Raw genomic sequence first — 22,258 nt, 5'->3', positions numbered from 1 at the left:
TAAGAAACCGTAGGCCCAATGGGCTCCTCTTCAAAAGCTTCGAGCTGCAGATCGGAAGAAGTTGCAGCGAGGAAGACGACTTCGAGGATTCGCAGTGATCGTCGCAGCGCAGAAGAGGTCGCTTCGCAAATCGCAGAGCATACACATTCCCCATTCAACGAAGAAGAAGAAGAAGAAGAAGCCATCGCCATCGACGCCAGATCCGGCGACCTCTCGATTTCGCTTCTAGATCGCTCGTTTCCTTGCTCCAGATTCGTCTCCAGTTCCCATTGCTGGATCGAAACCCCCGTTTCGGCTCCGTCTCCGATCCCGAAATGCTGCGGCTGAGGGCGTTTCGGCCGAGCGGCGACAAGATAGTGAAGATTCAGCTGCACCCCACGCATCCCTGGCTGGTCACCGCGGACGCGTCGGACTTCGTCTCCGTTTGGAATTGGGAGCACCGTCAGGTAGTCGCAGTTCGGCTGCGCGTTTCCCCCCCTCGTGTTTTGCCGCGTGCGATGCGATGGTGATCGCGGGGTTCTTCTGGTTCTTTAGGTGATTTACGAGCTGAAGGCCGGCGGGGTCGACGAGAGGCGCCTGGTTGGTGCGAAGTTGGAGAAGCTCGCCGAAGGAGAATCGGGTATGCATAGAGCTTTGATTAGATTCTGATGAAAAAGAAGGTATAAGTGAGTGTTGATGAAAGCCCGTTTTAGTTCGCGGCGGATGGCATTGGTTGTGTAGGCAATTTATTTGGATGCTGCTCGCGGAATCGCCGCAGCTTAGTGGCAGCGGGAATTGTCTGATCGAATGAATCTGCAATTGATTTTGATGAATTGATTTAAGTCCGCGACCATTATTTTTTGTAGCCACATCTATTGAAACGTTGAAGCATTGAACATTGATTGCGACTAAAGCTCGTGTACTCATGAGAGGAACTTAACTTAAAGCATGCAAGCGCAACTTTTTTCATTATCCGGACACTTTCGGAGTTTATTTTGTGAGTGAACTTCTGCATTAATGATTTCCTTTTGTTGGGTTCTTGTAGATTCTAAGGGTAAACCAACTGAGGCCATTCGGGGAGGAAGGTAATTGCTCTTTGTATATGAATTTCTGTTTCCTTTGTTTACTGGTTTCCGATCCATAAAGTTCAGGAACTGAACTATTCTGCACATTGTTACTTAAGTGTTAAGCAGGTGAACTTTTACGATGATGATGTACGCTATTGGCAGCTGTGGCGTAATCGATCTGCTGCTGCAGAGGCTCCGTCAGCTGTTAGCAATGTCACTGCGGCATTTACTTCTCCAGCGCCATCAACGAAAGGGCGCCATTTTCTTGTCATTTGTTGTGAAAACAAAGCTATTTTTCTGGACTTGGTGACAATGCGAGGCAGAGATGTACCCAAGCAAGAACTTGACAACAGATCACTACTCTGGCAAGTCCTTACTCTTGGACATAGCCTAATTTCCATTTAATGACAGTTCGTTGCTTAATGTGACAATATTATAGTTTGAGAGCCACTTTTTAATTTTTGTTTTTTGGTATTTGAGTAAACTAATATTTTGAGTGCCTTGAATTTGACCAATTAATTGTACACTACTGGACGTGCCCCAATCTTTCTCTTCAGTAAGTTATGTTTCTTTTCAGACTGAGTCAGCATAGTAAACTTAGTTAATTAATTCTGGTTCTTTTTAGTATATTAACTAGTTGTCAAGCTTGAGGAGTAAGGTCACTGTGGTAGGAACAGAACCATTTTTAAATATAAAACGTTGATTAGTAAATTCTATTCTTGAACTCAATTCGATGAAATGATAATCCAACATGGATAATAGTTGATGAATTGTAACTACAAAAGGCTCTATAGTTGGTTAGTCAAGGAACTTTCTCTCTGTTGTAAGGTCCTTGGCTCAACTCATTGGTCATGCAGGTGCATATTTTGTACTTTAGATACAACTGGTTTTGTTATCAATGACGATCCAGCTTAGATAACCCTGTTCATGATTGAGTTTGGCCAGAAAATAGAGGCCTTCCAGGCTTGGGTTTGCTTAATTTGGTGACCGGTCAGGTTTCCAAAAGATAATTGTAGGTGTTGAGCTGTTAGTCGCGGCAACTTGTTTTGTCAAATTTCCTTACGGAAGTCTCAGATGACATCTTCATACTGATGTCAATCATCATTTGTTTGCAGTGATATATTCATATCGTTATTTTTATCATTCCTTTTTAGGCTCCAATCAGTTTCATATCTTCTAATACTCAGAGGGCAAGAATTAATGTCTGTATAGGTCATTGGAAATTGCATTCACAACACAAGTTACTTATACTGTTTTTCTTTCTTTTCTTACTAATGGATTACTGTCTGGTGGCTGTTCTTCATCTTTTTAATGCTGATATGTATGTGCTGGTATCTCTGTTGCTTTTTTTTTCTTGATGCAGTATGGAGTTCCTGGCCAGATCTGCAGCTGGAGATGGTCCACTTGTTGCTTTTGGTGGATCTGATGGTGTCATTAGAGTACTTTCAATGATAACATGGAAGGTTTGGCCTTTGTCAATTTTGTGGTCTGAATGTTGGTGCTGAACATGCATTTTGAGGATAATAAATTATCTGCAGCTTGTAAGGAGATACACAGGTGGGCATAAAGGATCGATTTCTTGTCTAATGACCTTCATGGCTTCTTCTGGTGAGGTATATATTCATAACTCAGTTTTATTGAGCTTTCATTGTTTTTTACTTCGTTGTGAATGCTTATGTTATGCACAATTTGATGGAACGAGTTTCTACTTCTAAACATATGGATATTGTGAGGTGTGAGTACTAACTTATAAGGTTAGGGTATCTCGCCTAAAATGCTCTACTTGATACTGTTACCTTTGCTGGAACAGCATAGTGAACCAGCATGTCTAAAATCTAGGTTGTGAAGGTGGTATGAGTTGTTGAGGCAAGCTGTTGAAGGAGAAAAGTGACAGCTTCTGACGTGGTCAATTCTTTGTTGGATTTCAACTTATGCAACTCCTTCAACACTAGTAGAGGTTGTTGATTCTTTTATTGTAAGCGGTTCGCAATGGTGACTGTGATCCAAATTCAAGTTTATCCTCTGTTATAAAAGCAACTGATGTGCAATTTTATTGGACAGGGTTCAGTTACAAAATCTACATTTGTTGTTTTAGTAATTACATATCCTTTTGTTATACTTGTTATCCTATAGTCATCTTAATCCATTGAGTTGTTGAACTATTTGCAAATCTTGTCTTGCTCTTAGATTATTGGTTCTGCTTGATATATGCATTCATAAAATGTATGCAGACTTTCAGCAGTTTATCTAATGAAACTTGCTTATCAATTTTAACATGTGCTCTGGATGATTAGTTTCTGACATTGTTTTACTGCAACTGGTTCTAGTTGCAATTTTGTTTATCTTACCTTTTACTGCTGGTGCAGTCAAACAAGTTGACCCGCAGTAGCTCATACATGGTTTCTCGTCATCCAACTTGTATGCTTTCTAATGGTTACTTCATGTATTTATGTAGGCACTTCTGGTGTCCGGTGCCAGTGATGGTTTGCTTGTTCTCTGGAGTGCAGACCATGGTCAAGATTCTCGAGAACTAGTACCCAAGCTGAGCTTGAAAGTACTATTTTCCCCTGCTCTCCTTATTCTTATTATGATCTTTCAGTTCCTCTTCTTATAAATGAACCAATACCAGTTTTGATGCATTAATTTAATTTACTGAACTTTGCTGATTAAGTGAAGAACATGCAACACCGTCAACACTTTAGAGGGAACAAGTCATGGATGGTGCAAATCCTGTTACTGACTTTACTTCACGAAACTGCCACCTGAATATTATTTTCTTGACAATTTTGTTGCAAAAAAAACGAAACTGGTATTGTTTTATCATTTGTTTGCTCTTGATGGTATCTATTGTCTATTGTCAGCTTTGCTTTCCACATCTTTTTTCCTCCTGTTAATGCTCAATGGAAGTTTAGTCCTCATTGAAAACCCATTTAAATTTTGCGATGCCGGTATTGGTAGGTTGAATCAGAGACTAATTGATTCCGTTTTCAGGCACATGATGGTGGGGTTGTGGCTGTTGAACTTTCTAGAGTGAGTGGAGCACCTCCGCAGCTTATAACAATTGGTGCAGACAAAACACTAGCTATATGGGACACAATGTCTTTCAAGGTGTGGAATTTGATCTCTTTATTTACGGTAATGGTTGTAAATTTCTTTGTTTGGTGCTTTATAACATTGACAACTCTTAGCTCATCCCTTTTTTAGGAGTTGCGAAGAATTAAACCCGTGTCTAAACTTGCTTGCCACAGTGTTGCATCTTGGTGCCATCCTCGGGCTCCAAACCTTGATATATTGACTTGTGTAAAAGATTCCCACATATGGTAAGCATATCTCTTTTTCTTGATGACTTTGGTTGGTTTTCGGCTAGATGGTGTTGTGAGCTTTTCCTTTGCAAAATAAGTATTACAATATGTCTAGAACTGAGTTTGTTCTATGTGTATGGGTTTCTTGGTAAATGAAAATAATTAGATGAAACATGCTTTATTCTACTAACTTGGTAGAGTAATTCCATTATCGTCTTTTGCAGGGCCATTGAGCACCCCACATATTCAGCTCTAACAAGGCCCTTGTGTGAGCTTTCCTCACTTGTTCCACCACAAATACTTGCGCCGAACAAGAAACTTAGAGTACGTACTGAATAGTCGATCCTTTCCCTCTACCTACTTAATCTATCTGTGGGTTAAGCGTAAACTCATAAGAGGAAATGTCTCAACCTTTATGCGATAATTTCTTGGAGTAGATGCACTTAATTTAAATATCTGTTATACACTTCCATTTAACTTGCCTGAGGCGTAAATCAAATGTTTAATGAGTAATGATTTTCCTTGTGAAAATTAAGAACATCGGTCTAGACCCATACTCTGTAATTATGGGAAGCCTAGCTCATTTTTATGTTCTGTCTCCTCTTGTCCTGAAGTTGAAAGGAGAGTTTTCCAGAAAACATTGAAATATACTATACTTTTTCTTTATCATAATGCACAAATTGTTACTAAGATCTTAGAAAGAAAAATCTATGAGGGCTTTAAAGTGGTTTATGTATTTATGTGCTGATTTAGGATGGTTGTTTAGAGAGGGGGAGGAATAGTGGAGAAAGTGATTAATTATTTTGGGTATTTCTGGAAAGGAATTCTTTTTAGGGCATCACATAGTTTTTGGTACTGATATCTTCTTTTGGATTGTATAGCTCTGATCCTTAGAAGTTGCTATTGCAGGTATATTGCATGGTTGCACATCCATTACAACCTCACCTTGTTGCTACCGGAACCAATGTTGGTGTGATTATGTGTGAGTTTGATGCCAGGGCCCTTCCACCTATAGCTCCACTTCCAACTCCTTCGGAAAGCAGGGAGCATTCAGCAGTCTACGTAGTTGAGAGGGAGCTGAAGCTACTAAACTTCCAGTTATCACCCACTGGAAATCCATCGCTTGGGAACAATGCCTCGTTATCTGAAGCGGGAAGGTTGAAGGGAGAGTCATCAGAGTTGTTACATGTCAAGCAGATTAAGAAGCACATTAGTACTGCAGTTCCAAATGATTCGTATTCAATTCTTTCTGTCAGCAGTTCTGGGAAGTAAGTTTTGCCTAATTTTAAATTTCCTATGTTATAGATGGACTGCAACATGCAACCTATTTTGTATTTTTTTTTCTGGCGACTGCACACAAAGTGAATGAATACATTGTTCAGTATGTACAGTGTAACTCTAATTACAAACAGATACTTGCCTGTATATTGTTAATTTTCATTAACATGGACTGTCAACTGCAGATTACTTAATATTCTTGCATGTGATTGTTTCTTCTGTGTACTTGACTGACTGTAGCTTCTCGCTTCCTACTGGATTTGGGTGCAGGTATCTTTCTATTGTGTGGCCAGATATTCCTTATTTTTCTATTTATAAAGTTGGTGACTGGTCTATCGTCGACTCCGGTACAGCAAGACTTCTGGCATGGGATACTTGTCGTGATAGATTTGCAATATTAGAATCTGCACCTGCCCCAAGAATTCCCGTAGTTTCCAAAGGTGGTTCCTCAAGGAAAGCAAAAGAGGCAGCTGCAGCAGCAGCACAAGCTGCAGCAGCCGCTGCATCTGCTGCTTCTGCGGCCGGTGTTCAAGTTCGTATCCTGCTGGATGATGGAACATCAAATATATTAATGAAATCCATAGGCAGTCGCAGTGAACCGGTACTTAGTTGTTTAGCTATCTAGTGTGCTTTTTTGTGCATGCCATTTAATCTTTTTTCTCTTTGCAAGTCTTTGCCTCAACCGAACAGGGATCATGCATTAATAGGGGTCAATGACTTGGTTTGCTTTTAAACTGAGCAATTTTAGTAGACGTACTTCTCATGACATAATTAGAATATGTCAGAAAACGGGTACGCTGTGTTCTATTTAAGGCAGTCCTAATCACCAACAGATACAAAATTAACTTGTGAATTACACACCTCTAGAATACTCGTTCAAAGTTCACAAAGTGAGGAAGTGCTGGGAAAGATTCAAGTGAAAGTCTCAATCTAGGGATGCTCCCCACATTTTACCATTGCCACAAGTTGGTTGGACAATGTACAGTTCTTCTGACCATTAGCATTATTATTCATCATGCTTTGATGACCCAATGGTCTAATTATTGCGGTACATTTCATCTGCAAGAGCCTTCATTGTGAAGAAACGTACATTTTGATATAATTAAGAGATGATTTTGTTTAAAAAGATCATTAACTGATAATTGCTTAAGCTAATTTTCTTTTTCATGTATTAAGAGGGTTATGCGGCTTCATTGTTGACTGGTATAGAAAGGAACTTGCTTTTTTATGTGGTTTACACTTGTTCATTGTCCTCCTAGCAAATTCCTTGTATTTTATGGATTTTCATTTCTTTTGCATGGTAATTTTGACTGAAAATCATCTCTTGTAGGCTATTGGCTTGCATGGTGGAGCACTTCTTGGTGTAGCTTATCGGATGTCGCGAAGGATCAGCCCTGTTGCTGCAACTGCTATATCAACAATTCAGTCTATGCCCTTATCAGGATATGGCAATAGTGGCCTTTCTTCCTTCACTGCTTTGGATGATAATTTATCTCATAAATCTTCTGCTGAGGCAGCACTGCCAAATTTTCAGCTCTATAGGTCAGCAGCAATTATTTTCTTACCTAGTATTACCAAAATGACATTTAATTGCCAGTATTTTGGATCATCAGTATTTGGATATTGCTGAGCATAGAGTGCTTGCTCACTATTATTTACGATAATTACGAACTGTATCCAACACACTATGAAACATAATACATGCAAAATATATTTAGGATGAACTGAGAAGTAAGAAGACATCACAGCATTTTGGATTCTACCTCTCATTCTCCTGGGATATGTCTCGGAAAAATTGCTGTATGCGTTTGACTCCATGTGACCCAATGCATGTGAACCGTCAGATTAAGTAAAACTCGTATGATCTGATGACTGACATGCACAGGGCTCACATGGTTCGGGTGGATGTAAGAATTGCTTGAATTTATTGGAGTTGCAGTGCTAGTTGCAGTAGTTAATATAGCTTTATCTTTTGTCTTCCCGCAATTCGTTGGTGTAAGTTGGTTTCCATCTTTATTTTCTGGTGACATTGGTTTCATCTTCCGATAATATTCTTCTTTCTTCATTTATAGTCAGTGCTTATTTGAACCTTTTTTATGGCAGCTGGGAGAGTTTTGAACCTGTTGGTGGTCTTCTTCCTCAGCCAGAATGGACTGCATGGGACCAAACTGTTGAGTACTGCGCGTTTGCATATCATCATTATATAGTAATATCTTCTTTGCGACCGCAGTATAGATATTTAGGAGATGTTGCAATTCCCTATGCTACTGGTGCTGTTTGGCATCGAAGACAGCTGTTTGTGGTTACACCTACTACCATCGAGTAAGATGCATTCATTGTCTGATAATCTATCTTGATTTATTTTTTCTCCTTTGGTTGCTTGGTTGTGTACCTTGAGAAGTGTGTACGCTCAACTAAATGTCTCTTTTTTTATAATTCCCTTCTCTAAATAATTAGTTACCTTTGAAATTCATTTTTGTATCTCGGCTCTTTGTCATGTACTCTTTGGTTTGCTACTAGGATAATATACTAAGCTTCTAATTTTGTTTGATTCCTAGATTATCTAATATTGTGCTTGTGTCACCCCAGATGTGTCTTTGTCGATGCTGGAGTGGCACCAATAGATATAGAAACAAGAAAGATGAAAGAAGAAATGAAACTGAGAGAGGTGCAAGCACGGGCAGTTGCAGAGCATGGAGAGTTAGCTCTAATTACAGTCGAAGGTCCGCAAGCGTCCTCACAAGAGAGAATCAAACTAAGGCCGCCAATGCTGCAGGTTAAGCAATTTCAGCATTCTGTATGATGTCATCATGTTACTGAAATGTTACTGGATTTAATTGTGCTTATAATAATGCCATCAATTCTAATATAAGCTGGCAGAAAGAATATAATAACCTGAAATGTTACTCGCTAAGATTTCTTTTTCTTGTGCTATAGTCAAGTTTTTTTGGGCCTATGATCAGCCTATTGAATTGTGAAGGCTTTGCTTTTAAGTATTGATTGCACACGTGAAGCAGCTTTCTGCTTTAATATGTGTTAATGAGTTGGAGGAATTTTGAAGTACATTTAGCCAAATAGAAGTTGCTGACCTATGTGGCGATATTCCAATGCCACTTCAATAACTCGGTCCTTTTGACTTGTTTTGGCACTGGACTCTCAATTAGGAGAATCTACCATCTTAATCTTAGTCATTATCAACCTTATTTTTTTGAGACTGTCTCGTCCTTTCTTTGAAGTGTAGTAACAGTCCATCTTTCTATATTCAGGTTGTTCGTCTAGCATCTTTCCAGCATGCTCCTTCTGTTCCTCCATTTGTGAGTTTGCCGAAGCAATCCAAAGTTGATGGTGATGACATAGCAGTGCTGAAGGAGTTTGAAGAAAGAAAAGTTAATGAGGTTGCTGTTGGGGGTGGTGGTGTCTCAGTAGCAGTTACTCGTTTTCCAGTGGAGCAAAAACGACCTATTGGACCTTTATTAGTGGTTGGTGTTAGGGATGGTGTTCTTTGGCTAATTGATAGGTAACAGGCCTCCAATGCTTCTGAAATGAGATAAATTAGAGGTTTTCTCAGATGTATCTTTTAGTTACTTCCTGAAAGGTTATTGATGCTCTCGTATGTCTTCATACTAAGAGTAAAATGAACCAAAGGACTTTTTCCTCTGTGCAATCTTGCTTAAGAACTTTCGACCAAAAAAAAAAATCTTGCTCAAGAACTTCTATCCTCTCAATCCGAATTTGCACAAACAAAATGTCGTTCTGAATTAATAACTTGGTCAGCATTTGTACAATTATTAGATTTCCTATCAGGAGCTACTCAAAGTTCTGTTGTAATTCTTTTAACTAATGTCAAGCTTTTATAACTTGTAGTGTAGGTATGAGAGTTTACCATATTTGACTTGTATGTAATGGAGGATGAAATATATAACATTTTCTGACATATTTTTATATGTGTTGAAACATAAATACATTATTTCACTCTTGAAGTACTAGCTTTAGTGAAAGTTATCATTGGGCAATTTCAAACTTGTCATTTCTGGAAACTGAATACCGAAGTCACAGACAGTAGCCAAAGCCAAAGGACCATAACGAAAGTTTAAATTACCCAGCCGTTTCTGAAGTTGGTTAAGCTGGAAGTAGGAAGCGGAGATTGGCCTCTTATATACTTCTTCCCTTTCTGTTGTTGGTTATGTGCTCATAAATTAGAATTTTAAGACCATTGGGCTGTTTGTCTATGAATTTCACTGCAGCTAACTACGCATCTTTTTGTAACCTGATTGATCTTTCTAGGTATATGTGTGCACATGCCTTATCTTTGAGTCACCCAGGTATTCGTTGCCGGTGTCTTGCTGCTTATGGGGATGCAGTTAGTGCAGTGAAATGGTAGTTGCTCCTTTCCTACATGAACTGGTGCCCCTTGTCCCTATGTGTAATCTTTTGTCATGTAAACAGTGTCTCTTTTGCTGATGGAACTGCAGGGCAAGTAGGCTTGCTAGAGAACATCATGATGATTTGGCCCAGTTTATGCTTGGAATGGGCTATGCTACAGAAGCTCTTCATTTGCCTGGAATATCTAAGAGGTAAACTTGCACTATAGCTGACAAGGGACGGCGAGGTTGCTCCTTTGTATTTTTGAAACCTGGAATGGAATTTACCAGGGAAAAAAGAAAAAAAAAATGCTTTGCTGTAGATTAGACCTAATTGAACCATACTAATTTCTGAAATTACTTTTTAATTGAAGAGTTCTTAGAGTCACTAACTACTGGCCTCAATGAATGATCAGATTATATGTCAATTCCTATAAGTAGAAAATTTTCTAGCAATTTGAATCATGGACAAACAATTTGGGGGACAATACTGAGTTACCACAAAATATAAAATTTCCAAACTGAATCAATATTATTTGACTGATTATCAAATCTTCAGACTTATTTGTCCAAAGTCAAAAGAATGGTATGATTTTGCATCTACAGCTACATCACTGCTTGAAGGTCCTCATGTATTCTATACAATATTTATGGACAGAAGTCCTAGCGATGATGATGTTCCAGTAATTCTTGACGATGCATCCATTAGTCTGAGCATATGACAAGGTGTTTGGCTTTTGTTTGGGTTTTAGGATGTAATGTGAGGTATTAAGCATTTTGGTGTTTCTACACTATCCAGGTTGGAGTTTGATTTGGCTATGCAAAGCAGTGATTTGAAAAGAGCTCTCCAGTGCCTTCTTACAATGAGCAACAGTAGGGAGCTGGGCCAAGATAGTGTAGGGTTTGATTTGAAAGATATCCTCACCGTAACAACTAAAAAAGAAAATCTTGTAGAGGCTGTGCAAGGAGTTGTTAAATTTGCTAAGGAATTTTTGGATCTTATCGATGCTGCGGATGCTACTGGGCAAGCTGACATTGCTCGGGAAGCTCTTAAAAGGTTAGCCGCTGCCGGTTCAGTAAAAGGAGCTTTACAGGGTCATGAACTGAGGGGACTGGCTTTGCGACTTGCTAATCATGGAGAACTGACGCGGCTTAATGTATGCAGCTATCTTCCTGTGACTTTGTCTTATGTCATGAAATGCATTGATACTAATTGCTCAGGTTGTGCATTTATTTAGAAGGATACATCTATTGCTCGGTAATTTTTATGCTGTGTTGAGCACCAGTACCGAATTAAGCTGTGATGAGCACTAGTACATTTACTATGTGTTCCATGCTAGAAGAGTTTTTCATCTTCAATATTGTTCAATTTGGATTCCAATAATAATGGATCATTTGGAGACTTTAAATATCATTAAGCACACAGAAGTAATCAACTGCCAAAAGTTGTTTGGTGAACTCCCAAGTAGTTTCTAACTCTCTAACAATCATTACAGGGTCTGGTTAACAATTTGATCTCGGTTGGCTCGGGACGTGAAGCAGCTTTTTCAGCAGCTGTTTTGGGCGACAATGCTCTCATGGAGAGGGCGTGGCAGGAAACTGGGATGCTTGCTGAGGCTGTACTTCATGCTCATGTATGGGTCAATCAACTTCACTTCCCTCATCATTTCTCATTTTATCCTGACCTGACTTTCCTAATGCATGTACTTCTAGGCTCATGGAAGACCCACTCTAAAGAACTTGGTCGAGGCGTGGAACAAAATGTTACAGAAGGAAGTTGAGCATGCGCCTTCCACTAAAACAGATGCTGCAGCTGCGTTTCTTGCTTCTTTGGAGGAACCGAAGCTTACCAGTTTGGCAGAAGCTGGCAAGAAACCGCCAATTGAAATCTTACCCCCAGGAATGCCTTCTCTTTCGGCTACAATGGCAATGAAGAAGAAACCCCCTCCTGCTGCGCAAATTCCACAGCCGGATCCTGCCAAGCCAATGCTATTAGAAGCACCTCCTACAGCGACACCCCCAAGACCAGAGAGCGCTCCACCGCAAGTAGAAGCAAGCGAACCTGCCACGGATACTGGAGCTCCTCCTCTATCTTCATCAGCCAGCGACCCGGGCCCACTTGCTCAAGGAGAAGGTGAGCATGCTCCAACAACTTCTGATGCTGATGCAGCAGAACAAAAGGTGGCCGAGCCATCGGATCCTGTGTCAGATACTCAGAAGGTGGAGGAACAAGAACCGCCGGCAGTGTTGGAGGAAAAGAAGGAAGTGGCCCCCAAGACACCAGATACTCAGGAACCAGTTGCGTCTGGGGTTTCGACGTCTACACCGTTACCGGACTTTTTTATATAAGCAGCAATCTGCAATAGATTCCTAAAGCTAGCAGTATAGTTCTTTTTCCTGGAGAGCTCGAATTACCATTGGTCGTGATGAAACAGCCGCTGCTGTGTCCATTGCCACTGGATCAGGAAGCTGAAGTAACTTTTGATGAGTCGTTAGCATGTCGAGAGGCTCAGATTGCTGGATGCGTGCGGATTTAGATGGTTTACTAAGTTGATCTTCGCTTAGATTGTGCAGGTTTTTGGTTCTGTCGGAGGGAACACGGTTATTCACCCTATACGAGAGCAGAGTTCAATACACCGCATGTAGCTGCCGGCTCTTGTATATCTGTCAGAGGACCGACCATTTTGTATGATATGTATATTGCTTTTTTTGTATGATATGTATTCACTGGACGGTCCTCCCGTGATTTCGCATTCATTTTTTTATCAGATCGCTGTTCTTGTTGTCGTCGTTTGTTTTCATCTTGTTTCTCCTGTCTGGGGAGTCTCTTACAATCCCAATTCCAAGTCGGTTGCTAAGGTTTATTTCTCTGAGTGTAGTGGGAATCAAATTGATTCTTACTTCCCATGTTGGACTGTTAGGGCAATATTTACCTGTTTTAACCATAACGTACAGGTCACGATGGTTGAGAACCTTTAACTATTAGCATAGACTGCATGCGTCGCACGTTGCGTGGTCGTGTCGTCTAATTTCAATAGGAATATCACCTTGTAGAAATATGAGTCTTTTTTCTTTCGTCTCATGTTATGCGATTCCTATGGTCTCTGTTGAGATTTGTTGATGTAAGGTTCGATTTGTAGAAATAACGTGCTTAGGAAATGGTTCAACTTTATTGTAAAAGCCTTATTGACATACTCGATAATGGTGTAGTTTGAAAAAATTGTCTAATTAGTCATAAATTTATTGCATGGATATTAATTCAATTCTAAACTTTTGAAATTTGTCAATTTAGTGATAAACCTTTTTATCAAATTCTAGCGTAGTCCTTCCAATCAATTTTCGCCTAAAATTGCTAACGTTGTAACGTCCTGCATAGGACGATTGATGGTGACTGGACCGCCACACATCAGCCATTTCCAACGAATTTGGCCAAAACATCTACATTGAAATTTCGGGTAAAAGTTTAGATTAGTAAATCGAAAAGTTTAGAACTAGAATAGCAAATCGAAAAGTTTAAAATGGAATCGAGATCCGTTCAATAAGTTTCGAACTGATTAGGTAATTTTCCTAATTCAGTTTCGTTGTAAACTCCTTGTGCCACAATCCACTAACATCATTCACTTTGTCAATTCCCGTGAGAAGTGACGAAGATGCATGTTGTTCAGTTGCAGTTTTGAAAGATACCCTCTGAAGGAAGTGTGCCATTTTCCTATGAATGAGTAAAGTTGCGTGCCAGGAATGTAATGATGTATATAACAAAGACACCCAGTGGATCAACATGTTCCTTGTTATGCTAGATAAATTTCTGAAACATAGTATTACAACTATAAAAGAGGAACTCAGTTACTCGTAGGACCATGTCAGAGATCTTTCAGACAATGTTCCTGAAAACTGCAACTGTAACATGTCTTGGTCACAAGAATTGCAAAGAATGGTTCCGGACTATTTCATGTGTTGACAGAAAAACCCAAAACTTCTGATCAGCTTAATGCATTCCTTCTTTGATCCGCCAACCACAAATTTAATGGAAATGGTATCACGGCTTCAAAATTGAAGAATCAAAGGTCTCTGGCCAAAGAAATAAATGGAAAAAATAAAAAACTCAGTGAGCCTTGTAGAATAATCGAAGCTCCATGGAATTTCTCATGCTCTCTCATCTTTTGGTTTAGTCGAAATCGATTCTCTTTTCGGCCTGTGCTTCTTCCACCTCTTTTTGGGCAAGGCCGTTATCCAAGAAGGTACCTCGCAGCCTGAAGCTGTCATGACATTCGCGATGTTCCGCAAATACGGAATGTCATCTTCGGTGTAAAAGGTAACGGCTTCTCCACTCCTTCCTGCCCTGCCCGATCGACCTATTTCAAACACCAACAAGAGAAAAAATATATATAAAATAGGTCACCGCGCCTGTGTGTTGTCTAACACCAGTCATATGTCTTCTAAAAACTCAACTAGTTCCGCCATATAAAGAATATAATAGTGAAGCAAAGCAAAGCAAAATGTATGGAAACAATGAAATCAGATACAGCTGGTCGATCTAAAAGGAGCGCATCAAGATATCTGTACAAAAAAAAAGACAGCTGCTTTCCAAGTAGACAACTACCATGCTACTATGGCATCTGTCAATAGTACGAAGTAGATACAATAGAAGAAGCATACCTATCCTGTGAATATATGCTGCTGCAGAATCAGGAAAATCATAATTGATGACGAAATTGACACCTTTGAAATCCATACCCCTTGCAATAACATCTGTGGCAATTAATACCCAAGTTTTTCCAGCTCTGAAATCATCAACAGCATTTTCCCTCTGCAACCCAGGGATAAAATAAAATAAAAATAAAGCAGACCAAAATTTCTGAAAACGCTTCTAGCTCTGAAATCAACAGAAGATGCGAAAACATGGGGTTTGCTGCTATATAATTTACATGGCGAGGAAACAGATCCAATGCCTGGACAATTAATAGCAAAGTATAAGATTAATTCACCCATTACCATTTTCAGCTTATACACTAGCAATTATGCAACTGCCAAAAGAATTTGACTCAGCTAGTGCAAAAATGTTTCAAGTGACAGGTTATCTGCCACATCTCATCATCGCAATCAGTACGCAAAAAAAAAAACTTCCATAGTACCTATTTTTCCCCATCTTTTTCTGCCAACATCCCTTTCAACAGGGATTCCTTTTTTTCTTTTGCCGGTCGCAACACAGAATCAGTGACTCTAAATTTGGAGTCTGATAAACAGGCAAGAATGATTTATCCATACTAAATTCCCCTTGCTTAAGATATGAGGGTCGCAACACAGAATCAGCGACTCTAAAAGTTGTACTCTGATAAACTGGCAAGAATGATTTACCCGTATTAAATTTCCCTTGCTTAAGATATGAGGGAACAATTGAACAATAGAGGGATAAATAGTGGAATAATCATCAGTAAAAGAGAAGATGGAATAAAATTACCTGTATTTGGGATAGATCAGAATGGATAACACTTGCTCGAATGTTGTCCAATGCTAGCTCCCCATAGAGTTCTTTAGCCCTCTCTTTACTTTGAACGAAGATTAGAACAGGTGGATTCAAACTCTGCAAACACATATCATATACATACAAACCAAATACATCAAACAAAAGAACCATTGAGAAGGTATAGTGATAAATTAAAAAAAAAAAACCAGGCTAAACAAACAAGAGATCACATTGTAATTTAGCTCCTTGATTATTTCTTTTCTCTGATCCAATTATGACCCACATTTGACTGGCTTGTTGCCACCACCAAAAGCCCCCAAAAAATAGTTGATTCTAATGATTACCTGCTTCAGATCTAGCCACAATTTGCAAGATGATGGAAAGGAATGTAATATCTTAATATCTCTCATATTGCATATCAGTTTCCTAAAACCTCACTAAGGAGGATGCTTTTAAGGTACCATTTCCCGCATCAAGCATCATAATTATGGTGAGAGAGTATTTTGCTCCTTCTCCACAACAGAAATAAGATGAACCTGATTTTTAGCACTCGCTCACATGCTTGATCACTAATTTAACAACAAAGTTTTTACCATATATCATTCAAATAACACCTACCTCAGCAAAACTCTGACGCAGTGCAAGAAGCTTCCCTTCTTCACTTCCAGCAAACACCAATTTTTGTTTAATCGATTCAGAAGCCGTATTCCTGTACACAATATATTGGAACATGTCAAAAGATGGGAAATGTCAAGCACTTCCAACTCCCCGAAAAAGCATTTCCTACTTACTTCCTACCGACAATAACTCGAACTGCATCGTGCATAATCGTTCGGGCGAGCTCTTCCACATAATCAGGTAAGGTAGCACTGAATAGAGACCGTACTATTGAAGGATTGGAGCATGCCTTGACCACAAAATCAATCTCCTTTACCAGACCAAGTTCGAACAGCTTATCAGATTCATCTAAGACAAGATACTCGACCCTGTAATAACATCCACACTCAGGTATAAATATCAATGACATTATTGGAGCATGTGCAAGGAAATTAGCATACTTTAAAAGACAAAGTCCTAGAGCTGGCCTTAGAAAAAGATAAAACGAGAGCATCCAATTCAATGTATGGTAAATTTCTCTGGAAACAATTGGTGATAGTCACAATTTGAACACATTATCCCCCCATTTGTTTACCAGTTTGTTGATTCAGAATTTCCAAAATCATGCAAGAAGTTCTTACTTTAGAGTGGCATTGTTCTCGTATTTGTATTTTGTGAGTCATTACATGACAATGTGAAGGTATGGTACTTGGTTCCCTAACTTGATTATAAAGGTGCAGTCATAAGAGATGCCTATGAACTTGGCTTGCATCCGAAATTTGACAGTGTAAGTTGTAAAAGACTTATATTTCAAGAATTAAGCCCCATCGATATCTGACACCAATCTTTACCAAAATATATCCACCGAGTAGAAAAGGCACTCAATTCGACACTGTTTCCTCGATACACACACACTCTAATGGCTTCAAATAAGATTATTGCAGACTCTTAAATTCCTCCATATACGCTCAACCAAGAGAAGAAAATTGAACGTTCAGCTACTTTGATAGGCGATAATGTACACATCATTCACGCTCCTGTTGGAAAAATTGCCGCACACATATGTCAAGCCATTGATATATGGCCACAAAATGTTCCTAAAAAATATTTGATTATTTAGCTGCAAATATATTTTTTCTTATCGAGTTTAGCAACAAAAATACATGTTTGGTGTCTTCGACAAATTGAACAGTCACACATAACGGAGATGTTTCCAGCAGTGCGTACCTGCTCAGGTTCATTTTTTTTTTCTTGATGGCCAGCCGTAAGCGAAGGGGGGTGGATATAAGTATATCACACCGGAGTTTGGATAAATCAGGATTTGTCACAAGAGCTTTAGTCATCAATTTAATGCGAAATTTATTTCCTCTAGCCAATTTCCTGCACTCCCTTGTTGTCTGGGCAGCTAACTCCTTCGTAGGACAAAGGATAACGGCACGAATTCCTTCCTTGGATGCATGCTAAGCATAAAACTAAAATTTCAGTAGTTTATCTGGAAAACAAAGGAATACGATGTAGAGGGAATGACATGCAACCTTGAGCTTCATAAGCATGGGACATACAAAAGCCAGAGTCTTCCCAGAACCAGTAGGCGCACAAGCAAAACACTCCCGACCCTGGCAACGACCACATTATGTAAAAAATTAAAAAAAAAAAACACTTCAGAATAGGAATTAGTGACCTTCAGACATTATTCCAATGAACATGAAGAAGAAGAAGAAGAGAGACGTGGATCTGAAAACAATGCCAGGACATACAGATACTAGAACTGGAATAGCCTGCCTCTGAATAGGAGTTGGCTCCTTAAATCCAAGCTCCGCTATGTTCCGCAACAAATAAGATTTGCATTTAAACCTAATGAAAAACATCCAATTATCAGTCTGGAGTACTGCAATCAAAGTCACTTGATCACACAACCATTAGCCTGAAATAAATCCGGAAAATGAGCAATAGGGAGAACTGCCTTTCAATATGTGTTTCTTTGAACGTGTTACTGAAAAATTCCCATGATTGTTAATGTACTTGAACTTTCGTACATTAATTTCAAGAATATACTCAAAGTGCAGGAAAAGCAAAAAAATAAAACGAGCGAAAATGATGCAGTTTAACCCATCAGAACCTAAGAACCCCATTACAAATCAGAAAGTCCCGCTTAACTATTTGCATGGCTACCGATAGAAATTTGTTGACCTAATCATAAGCTTCATAAAGATGTATAAGAAGAATATTCAAATCGCAAACAACCACGAAGAGAAACATGCCGCAACGTACCTAGTTCTTAATTCTGCAAAGTCTTGAAGGGGTGAAGGGACATTACTCCCAGAAACGTGTATACTATGCTTCTTCCGCAGAATTGCATCCCGCTTGAACCAGAGAACAGAATCAAAGTGTCAAATTTGAGGCACAACTCAAACGGGCAAAATCCCAGGAACGAAAAACAAATGAAAACTTCACAACAATAGCATAAAAATTTAAACCTCCATTTGTCTATACATCTCTTTCCTTTCCCTCAAATGCCCATCTTCATCCCTCTCTTCCTGTTCGACTACAGAATCAGGAGCGGACTTCGAACTGTTGAAGACGCTGAAACCCTCCACCGCGCCTGTCGAAGCGCAAAGACGAAGCAGAGCTTGAGCGCATATCGGATTGGCTCCGTGAACAGCACCTAACAAGACACGCCCCCCAAGCCCAGAAGCAACTCGACAACCAAGCAAGTACCTGAACCACTCACCGCCTTCCTCTTCCTCTTCTTCGCGGGCGCCGCCGCCGCCTCTCCACGCTCGACCGCGCCGGCGGTCTCCGGCGGGCTCGAGCTCCCGACCGGGTCATCATCATCTCGTTCCTTCTTGTCCTGAACCCAGAGGAACGTATTAGCGATCGACCCATTTACGGGGAGGGCAGAAAGGAACGAACTTTGGAGAGGGGGCGGGGGGGAGCGTTACCCGGAATCTGGCGAAATCGCCGGCGAACTTCTTCCGGTTGAATTGGATTCCGGCGAAGAGGAACGACGATGGGTCTCTTTCCATGGCCGAAAGGAGAGACCTTTGAGCTCGATGAAGAAGATGGAGATGAAGATGAAGAACGCAGAGCTGGTTCGTCTCGGCTGAAGAAGAAGAAGAAGGAGGAGAAGAAGAAGAGCAGAGGAGGAGGAGGAAGCAAACGGCAGACCGTTGAAAGTCCACCAGGGGGGACCAACTAGGGTTTGGTGCAATTTTGATTTTTAGTTTCTAATAGCTGCTTGATCCATATTTTAATTAACATACAAAAAAAACTATGAAAATTTATATTTAAGATTATGATAAACTCTTATTATTGAAGAATAAAAATATCTATTGTTCGAAAAATATGTCGTATCCCGAATCATTTTGAGGATGAATTTATTAAGCTTTGTATTCGCCTCTTTTGGTATCTAAAAGAAATGGCATGATCCTCCGCTGTATTTCTTCATACGTGAACTTGAATCGAACGTGTAAATGACGTTCTGTGCATAATTCTATGTCGTTGGATAGCGATTACTTTGTCGAGAATATATGTGTTGTGAGACTTGTATTGTGACCTCGATCCATCGATTTGAATTAGCTCGGAGGAGAGTTCGATTTGGCTCCAAGGTGCACCAATGGACATCATGTTTGTGGTGAATGGACTATAGGAAAACATATAAAGCCTATGCATTTTCAAGCGAACTGCGGCTACCAAAATGCTTGATGCATTTCTTCTTCCAAATGTTTGAACTTTGGCGTGTGTAATTTTGGTACATGTATTTGGACTCGCTAAACAATAATAATCTGTGTAATATTGAGGAATTAAGGATCTTATAATTACTTTTCGCAGCTATCAATGATAATTAGTTGACGGGTGATAGTTTCGAGCTTGAAGAAGAGGGTAGGGGTAATTGTCAGGTGGATATACGATGTGAAATTGTCATATCAAGTAGAGATTAGTCGGGTGCTTAAAAAGTCTCGAAAATCTGTTGATATAAGAAAAAAAATGCCTTCATACTCATGACAAGAGTTTTGACAAAAAAAAAATTTAATGGCATGAGATATCCTACTCATATCCCTATTTTATCCGATCTTACAAGTACCTTATAGGATAAATATCATATTGTCCTAACCTTTTACTTTGGTCACCAAATATCTTTGACCACAAATCTCATCGCCAAAATGATCACCGAGTTTAATGTTTTGCACTTTTTTATGTATTGTGGTTACAGCCTCTCGTCTGATTAACGAGTCATTTCGACACTAAATTAAGCCACCTCGCATTAGTTGTTTTGCAATCGAGGCCAGTGGAGATGATGGTGTGCGTTTGTGATTTAAGGGACCGGATCTCCGTCCACCAGCCCAAGCTTGATCGGGGGGGGGGGGGGGAAGTCGGACCCTCTTCCGCCTCATAGCCCCGCCCCGCCCTGCCCCGCCACGTCGCCGCCTCCCCCTCCGCCCCTCTCCCTCCTCCCCTCTCTCTCTCTCTCCCTATGTAGGTTGTGATTTTTAGTTTTAATTTCTCCTCCTTCTTTTTAAAATTCCACGTCATCATTTTCGGACAAAAATCCCCACGCGTCATGCACGTGACGAGGACGGCGAACGTTTTTATTGAAGATTACGAGCTCTCCAGCGCCAACTTCTCTCTCTCTTTCTCCCAGCTGAAGCAGCAAGTGGCCGTCGATGGCGGCCGCCGCCGCCGCCGTCTCCCGCTCCCTCGCCGCCGCCGCCGCCTCCGCTCTCTCTCTCCACAGGCGCCTCTCGCATTTCTCCCGCCTAACGAGCTCGCCCCACACCCATCTCCGCCCTTCCGCCGCCGTCACCGGAACGGCCGCGTCCGTACCTTTCGCCGCCGCCACCCTGCGCCCGAGCCCGGCTCCCTCACGGCCGTTCGCCAGCGGCTCCGGCGATGCCCACGGGCCCCGCGCCCCCAGAAACCCCAAATTAGTCAACTTCTCGTTCTCCGACTCCGAAGACGGAGAGGCCGACGGCGGCGGCGGCGGCGGCGCCACTTCGACAGCGGCGGAGGAGGCGAGGCTCCCGCCGCCCTACGACCCGTTCAGCAAGAAGCCGGCGGTGGAAGAGCCCGAGGATCCCAAGAACTTGCAGGAGATCTTCCACAAGATGAGGAGCGAGGGGCTCAACGACTATGCGGTCAAGATGTTCGACGCTTTGTCCAAGGACGGTCGCACCCACGAGGCCCTCGAGCTCTTCGGCCAGATCAAGGACAAGGGCCACATGCCCGACGTGGTCGCCCACACCGCCGTCATCGAGGCATACTGCAATGCAGGTGTGGAACGCAATGCCACTTTACTGCTTGACTTGGCCCGACAAAGTTAGACACTCTAATGCTAAACTCAATATGCTCAAGCTTGGCTTGAAAATCCAGTGAAAGTATGAGCTTGGTTTGCGTAAGTTATCAAGCAGACGACATGAGTAGGCTTGAATTGCTCAAATTAAGTAGGATGGAGTCTGAACTGGACTAGATTTCGATACTCGAATTACTAGGAACTCGTTAAGAGCCCGTCAAGCTCAAGCAGCATGTGTAAATAAGTCGAGTCTTTTACTCCATGTTCCAGCGTGTGCTTGTTTGGATAAAATCGGACTCGGACTGAAACAATCCCGTGTTTTCGTCACTGTGATTGGTTTTCCATCATGTCAAGCATGGGCCTCTAAATCATATATGTTCCCATTGCAGGTGGACAGAGCAAAGAGGCGCTCAAGGTGTTCATGCGGATGCTGGCTTCTGGGGTCGCGCCCAACGCGTACACCTACGCGGTCCTCGTGAAGGGACTCGCGGGCGACGGGAGGTTGGCAGACGCGAAGAAGTACGTCATGGAGATGATGAGCAAAGGGATGATGCCCGCCGCCGCGACCTACGCCGCGGTGTTCGAGGCATTCGCGAAGGACCAGAAAGAGGAAGAAGCGAGGGAGTTTCTGGAGGCGATGAAGGGTAAAGGGTTTGTGCCTGATGAGAAGGGTGTTAGAGAAGTGATTGGTAGCAAAAGAGGTCCTGTCTTCAGGAGTGTCATGAGCATTCTCTTTGGGAAGTAGGGACTGTGCTTGTGTGCTGATGAGAATGAAAAAGAATTTTTGACTTTCTGAGTTTTGGGTGGTGATTCTTGGCAATGTTGGCATGTCACTCCTGTAATGTATCTTTGTCATTGATGGATGAAGAAGAAGCACCCCATTGAAGGCTAACAACCTCCTTCTTGAAGTTCTTGTTGGT

General features: G+C 41.1%; 3 protein-coding genes across 3 annotated transcripts; 2 read left to right on the top strand and 1 right to left on the bottom strand.

Annotated features, from left to right (window-relative positions):
• The first annotated feature begins 62 nt into the window (after positions 1-62).
• Positions 63-12,770, top strand: LOC115694368 (uncharacterized). Its single transcript, XM_030621495.2, has 21 exons — positions 63-446; positions 535-619; positions 1,025-1,064; positions 1,163-1,411; positions 2,410-2,509; positions 2,585-2,659; positions 3,502-3,600; positions 4,038-4,154; positions 4,251-4,366; positions 4,573-4,672; positions 5,258-5,616; positions 5,897-6,227; positions 6,957-7,168; positions 7,730-7,948; positions 8,216-8,402; positions 8,893-9,143; positions 9,911-10,003; positions 10,099-10,200; positions 10,787-11,144; positions 11,484-11,621; positions 11,701-12,770. The coding sequence occupies exons 1-21, from the start codon at positions 315-317 to the stop codon at positions 12,334-12,336; spliced, it is 3,999 nt and encodes a 1,332-aa protein (XP_030477355.1). The 5' UTR covers positions 63-314; the 3' UTR covers positions 12,337-12,770.
• Positions 12,771-13,756: 986 nt separating this feature from the next.
• LOC115694370 (DEAD-box ATP-dependent RNA helicase 57) lies at positions 13,757-19,156 on the bottom strand. The gene is made up of 12 exons (XM_030621496.2): positions 18,991-19,156; positions 18,767-18,899; positions 18,526-18,650; positions 18,320-18,411; positions 17,806-17,902; positions 17,584-17,664; positions 17,276-17,508; positions 16,243-16,437; positions 16,070-16,160; positions 15,446-15,568; positions 14,644-14,794; positions 13,757-14,339 (listed from the first exon to the last, which is right to left on the bottom strand). The coding sequence occupies exons 1-12, from the start codon at positions 19,072-19,074 to the stop codon at positions 14,131-14,133; spliced, it is 1,614 nt and encodes a 537-aa protein (XP_030477356.1). The 5' UTR covers positions 19,075-19,156; the 3' UTR covers positions 13,757-14,130.
• Positions 19,157-20,654: 1,498 nt separating this feature from the next.
• LOC115694372 (pentatricopeptide repeat-containing protein At4g38150-like) lies at positions 20,655-22,233 on the top strand. Its single transcript, XM_030621499.2, has 2 exons — positions 20,655-21,319; positions 21,728-22,233. The coding sequence occupies exons 1-2, from the start codon at positions 20,713-20,715 to the stop codon at positions 22,081-22,083; spliced, it is 963 nt and encodes a 320-aa protein (XP_030477359.1). The 5' UTR covers positions 20,655-20,712; the 3' UTR covers positions 22,084-22,233.
• The last annotated feature ends 25 nt before the right edge of the window (positions 22,234-22,258 follow it).

Source organism: Syzygium oleosum, unplaced genomic scaffold (genome assembly GCF_021117445.2).
Source record: "Syzygium oleosum isolate NSW1041296 unplaced genomic scaffold, Sole_v2.1 Sole_v2.30, whole genome shotgun sequence".
In the NCBI taxonomy this organism is placed as follows: domain Eukaryota; kingdom Viridiplantae; phylum Streptophyta; class Magnoliopsida; order Myrtales; family Myrtaceae; genus Syzygium; species Syzygium oleosum.
Note: the sequence above shows the minus strand (reverse complement) of the source record. Positions and strands in the feature narration are given on the sequence as shown.

Bases quoted from the DNA above. Each gene is read 5' to 3' on its own strand.
- LOC115694368 (XM_030621495.2), top strand. From the start codon at position 315: ATGCTGCGGCTGAGGGCGTTTCGGCCGAGCGGCGACAAGATAGTGAAG. The intron at 1,065-1,162 runs GTAATTGCTCTT...TTGTTACTTAAG, and splicing joins GAGGCCATTCGGGGAGGAAG to TGTTAAGCAGGTGAACTTTT. The intron at 11,145-11,483 runs GTATGCAGCTAT...CAATCATTACAG, and splicing joins GAGAACTGACGCGGCTTAAT to GGTCTGGTTAACAATTTGAT.
- LOC115694370 (XM_030621496.2), bottom strand. From the start codon at position 19,074: ATGGAAAGAGACCCATCGTCGTTCCTCTTCGCCGGAATCCAATTCAAC. The intron at 16,438-17,275 runs GTACGCACTGCT...ATGTTATTACAG, and splicing joins AAAAAAATGAACCTGAGCAG to GGTCGAGTATCTTGTCTTAG. The intron at 14,795-15,445 runs GTAATTTTATTC...CCTGGGTTGCAG, and splicing joins CTGATCTATCCCAAATACAG to AGGGAAAATGCTGTTGATGA.
- LOC115694372 (XM_030621499.2), top strand. From the start codon at position 20,713: ATGGCGGCCGCCGCCGCCGCCGTCTCCCGCTCCCTCGCCGCCGCCGCC. The intron at 21,320-21,727 runs GTGTGGAACGCA...TTCCCATTGCAG, and splicing joins CGAGGCATACTGCAATGCAG to GTGGACAGAGCAAAGAGGCG.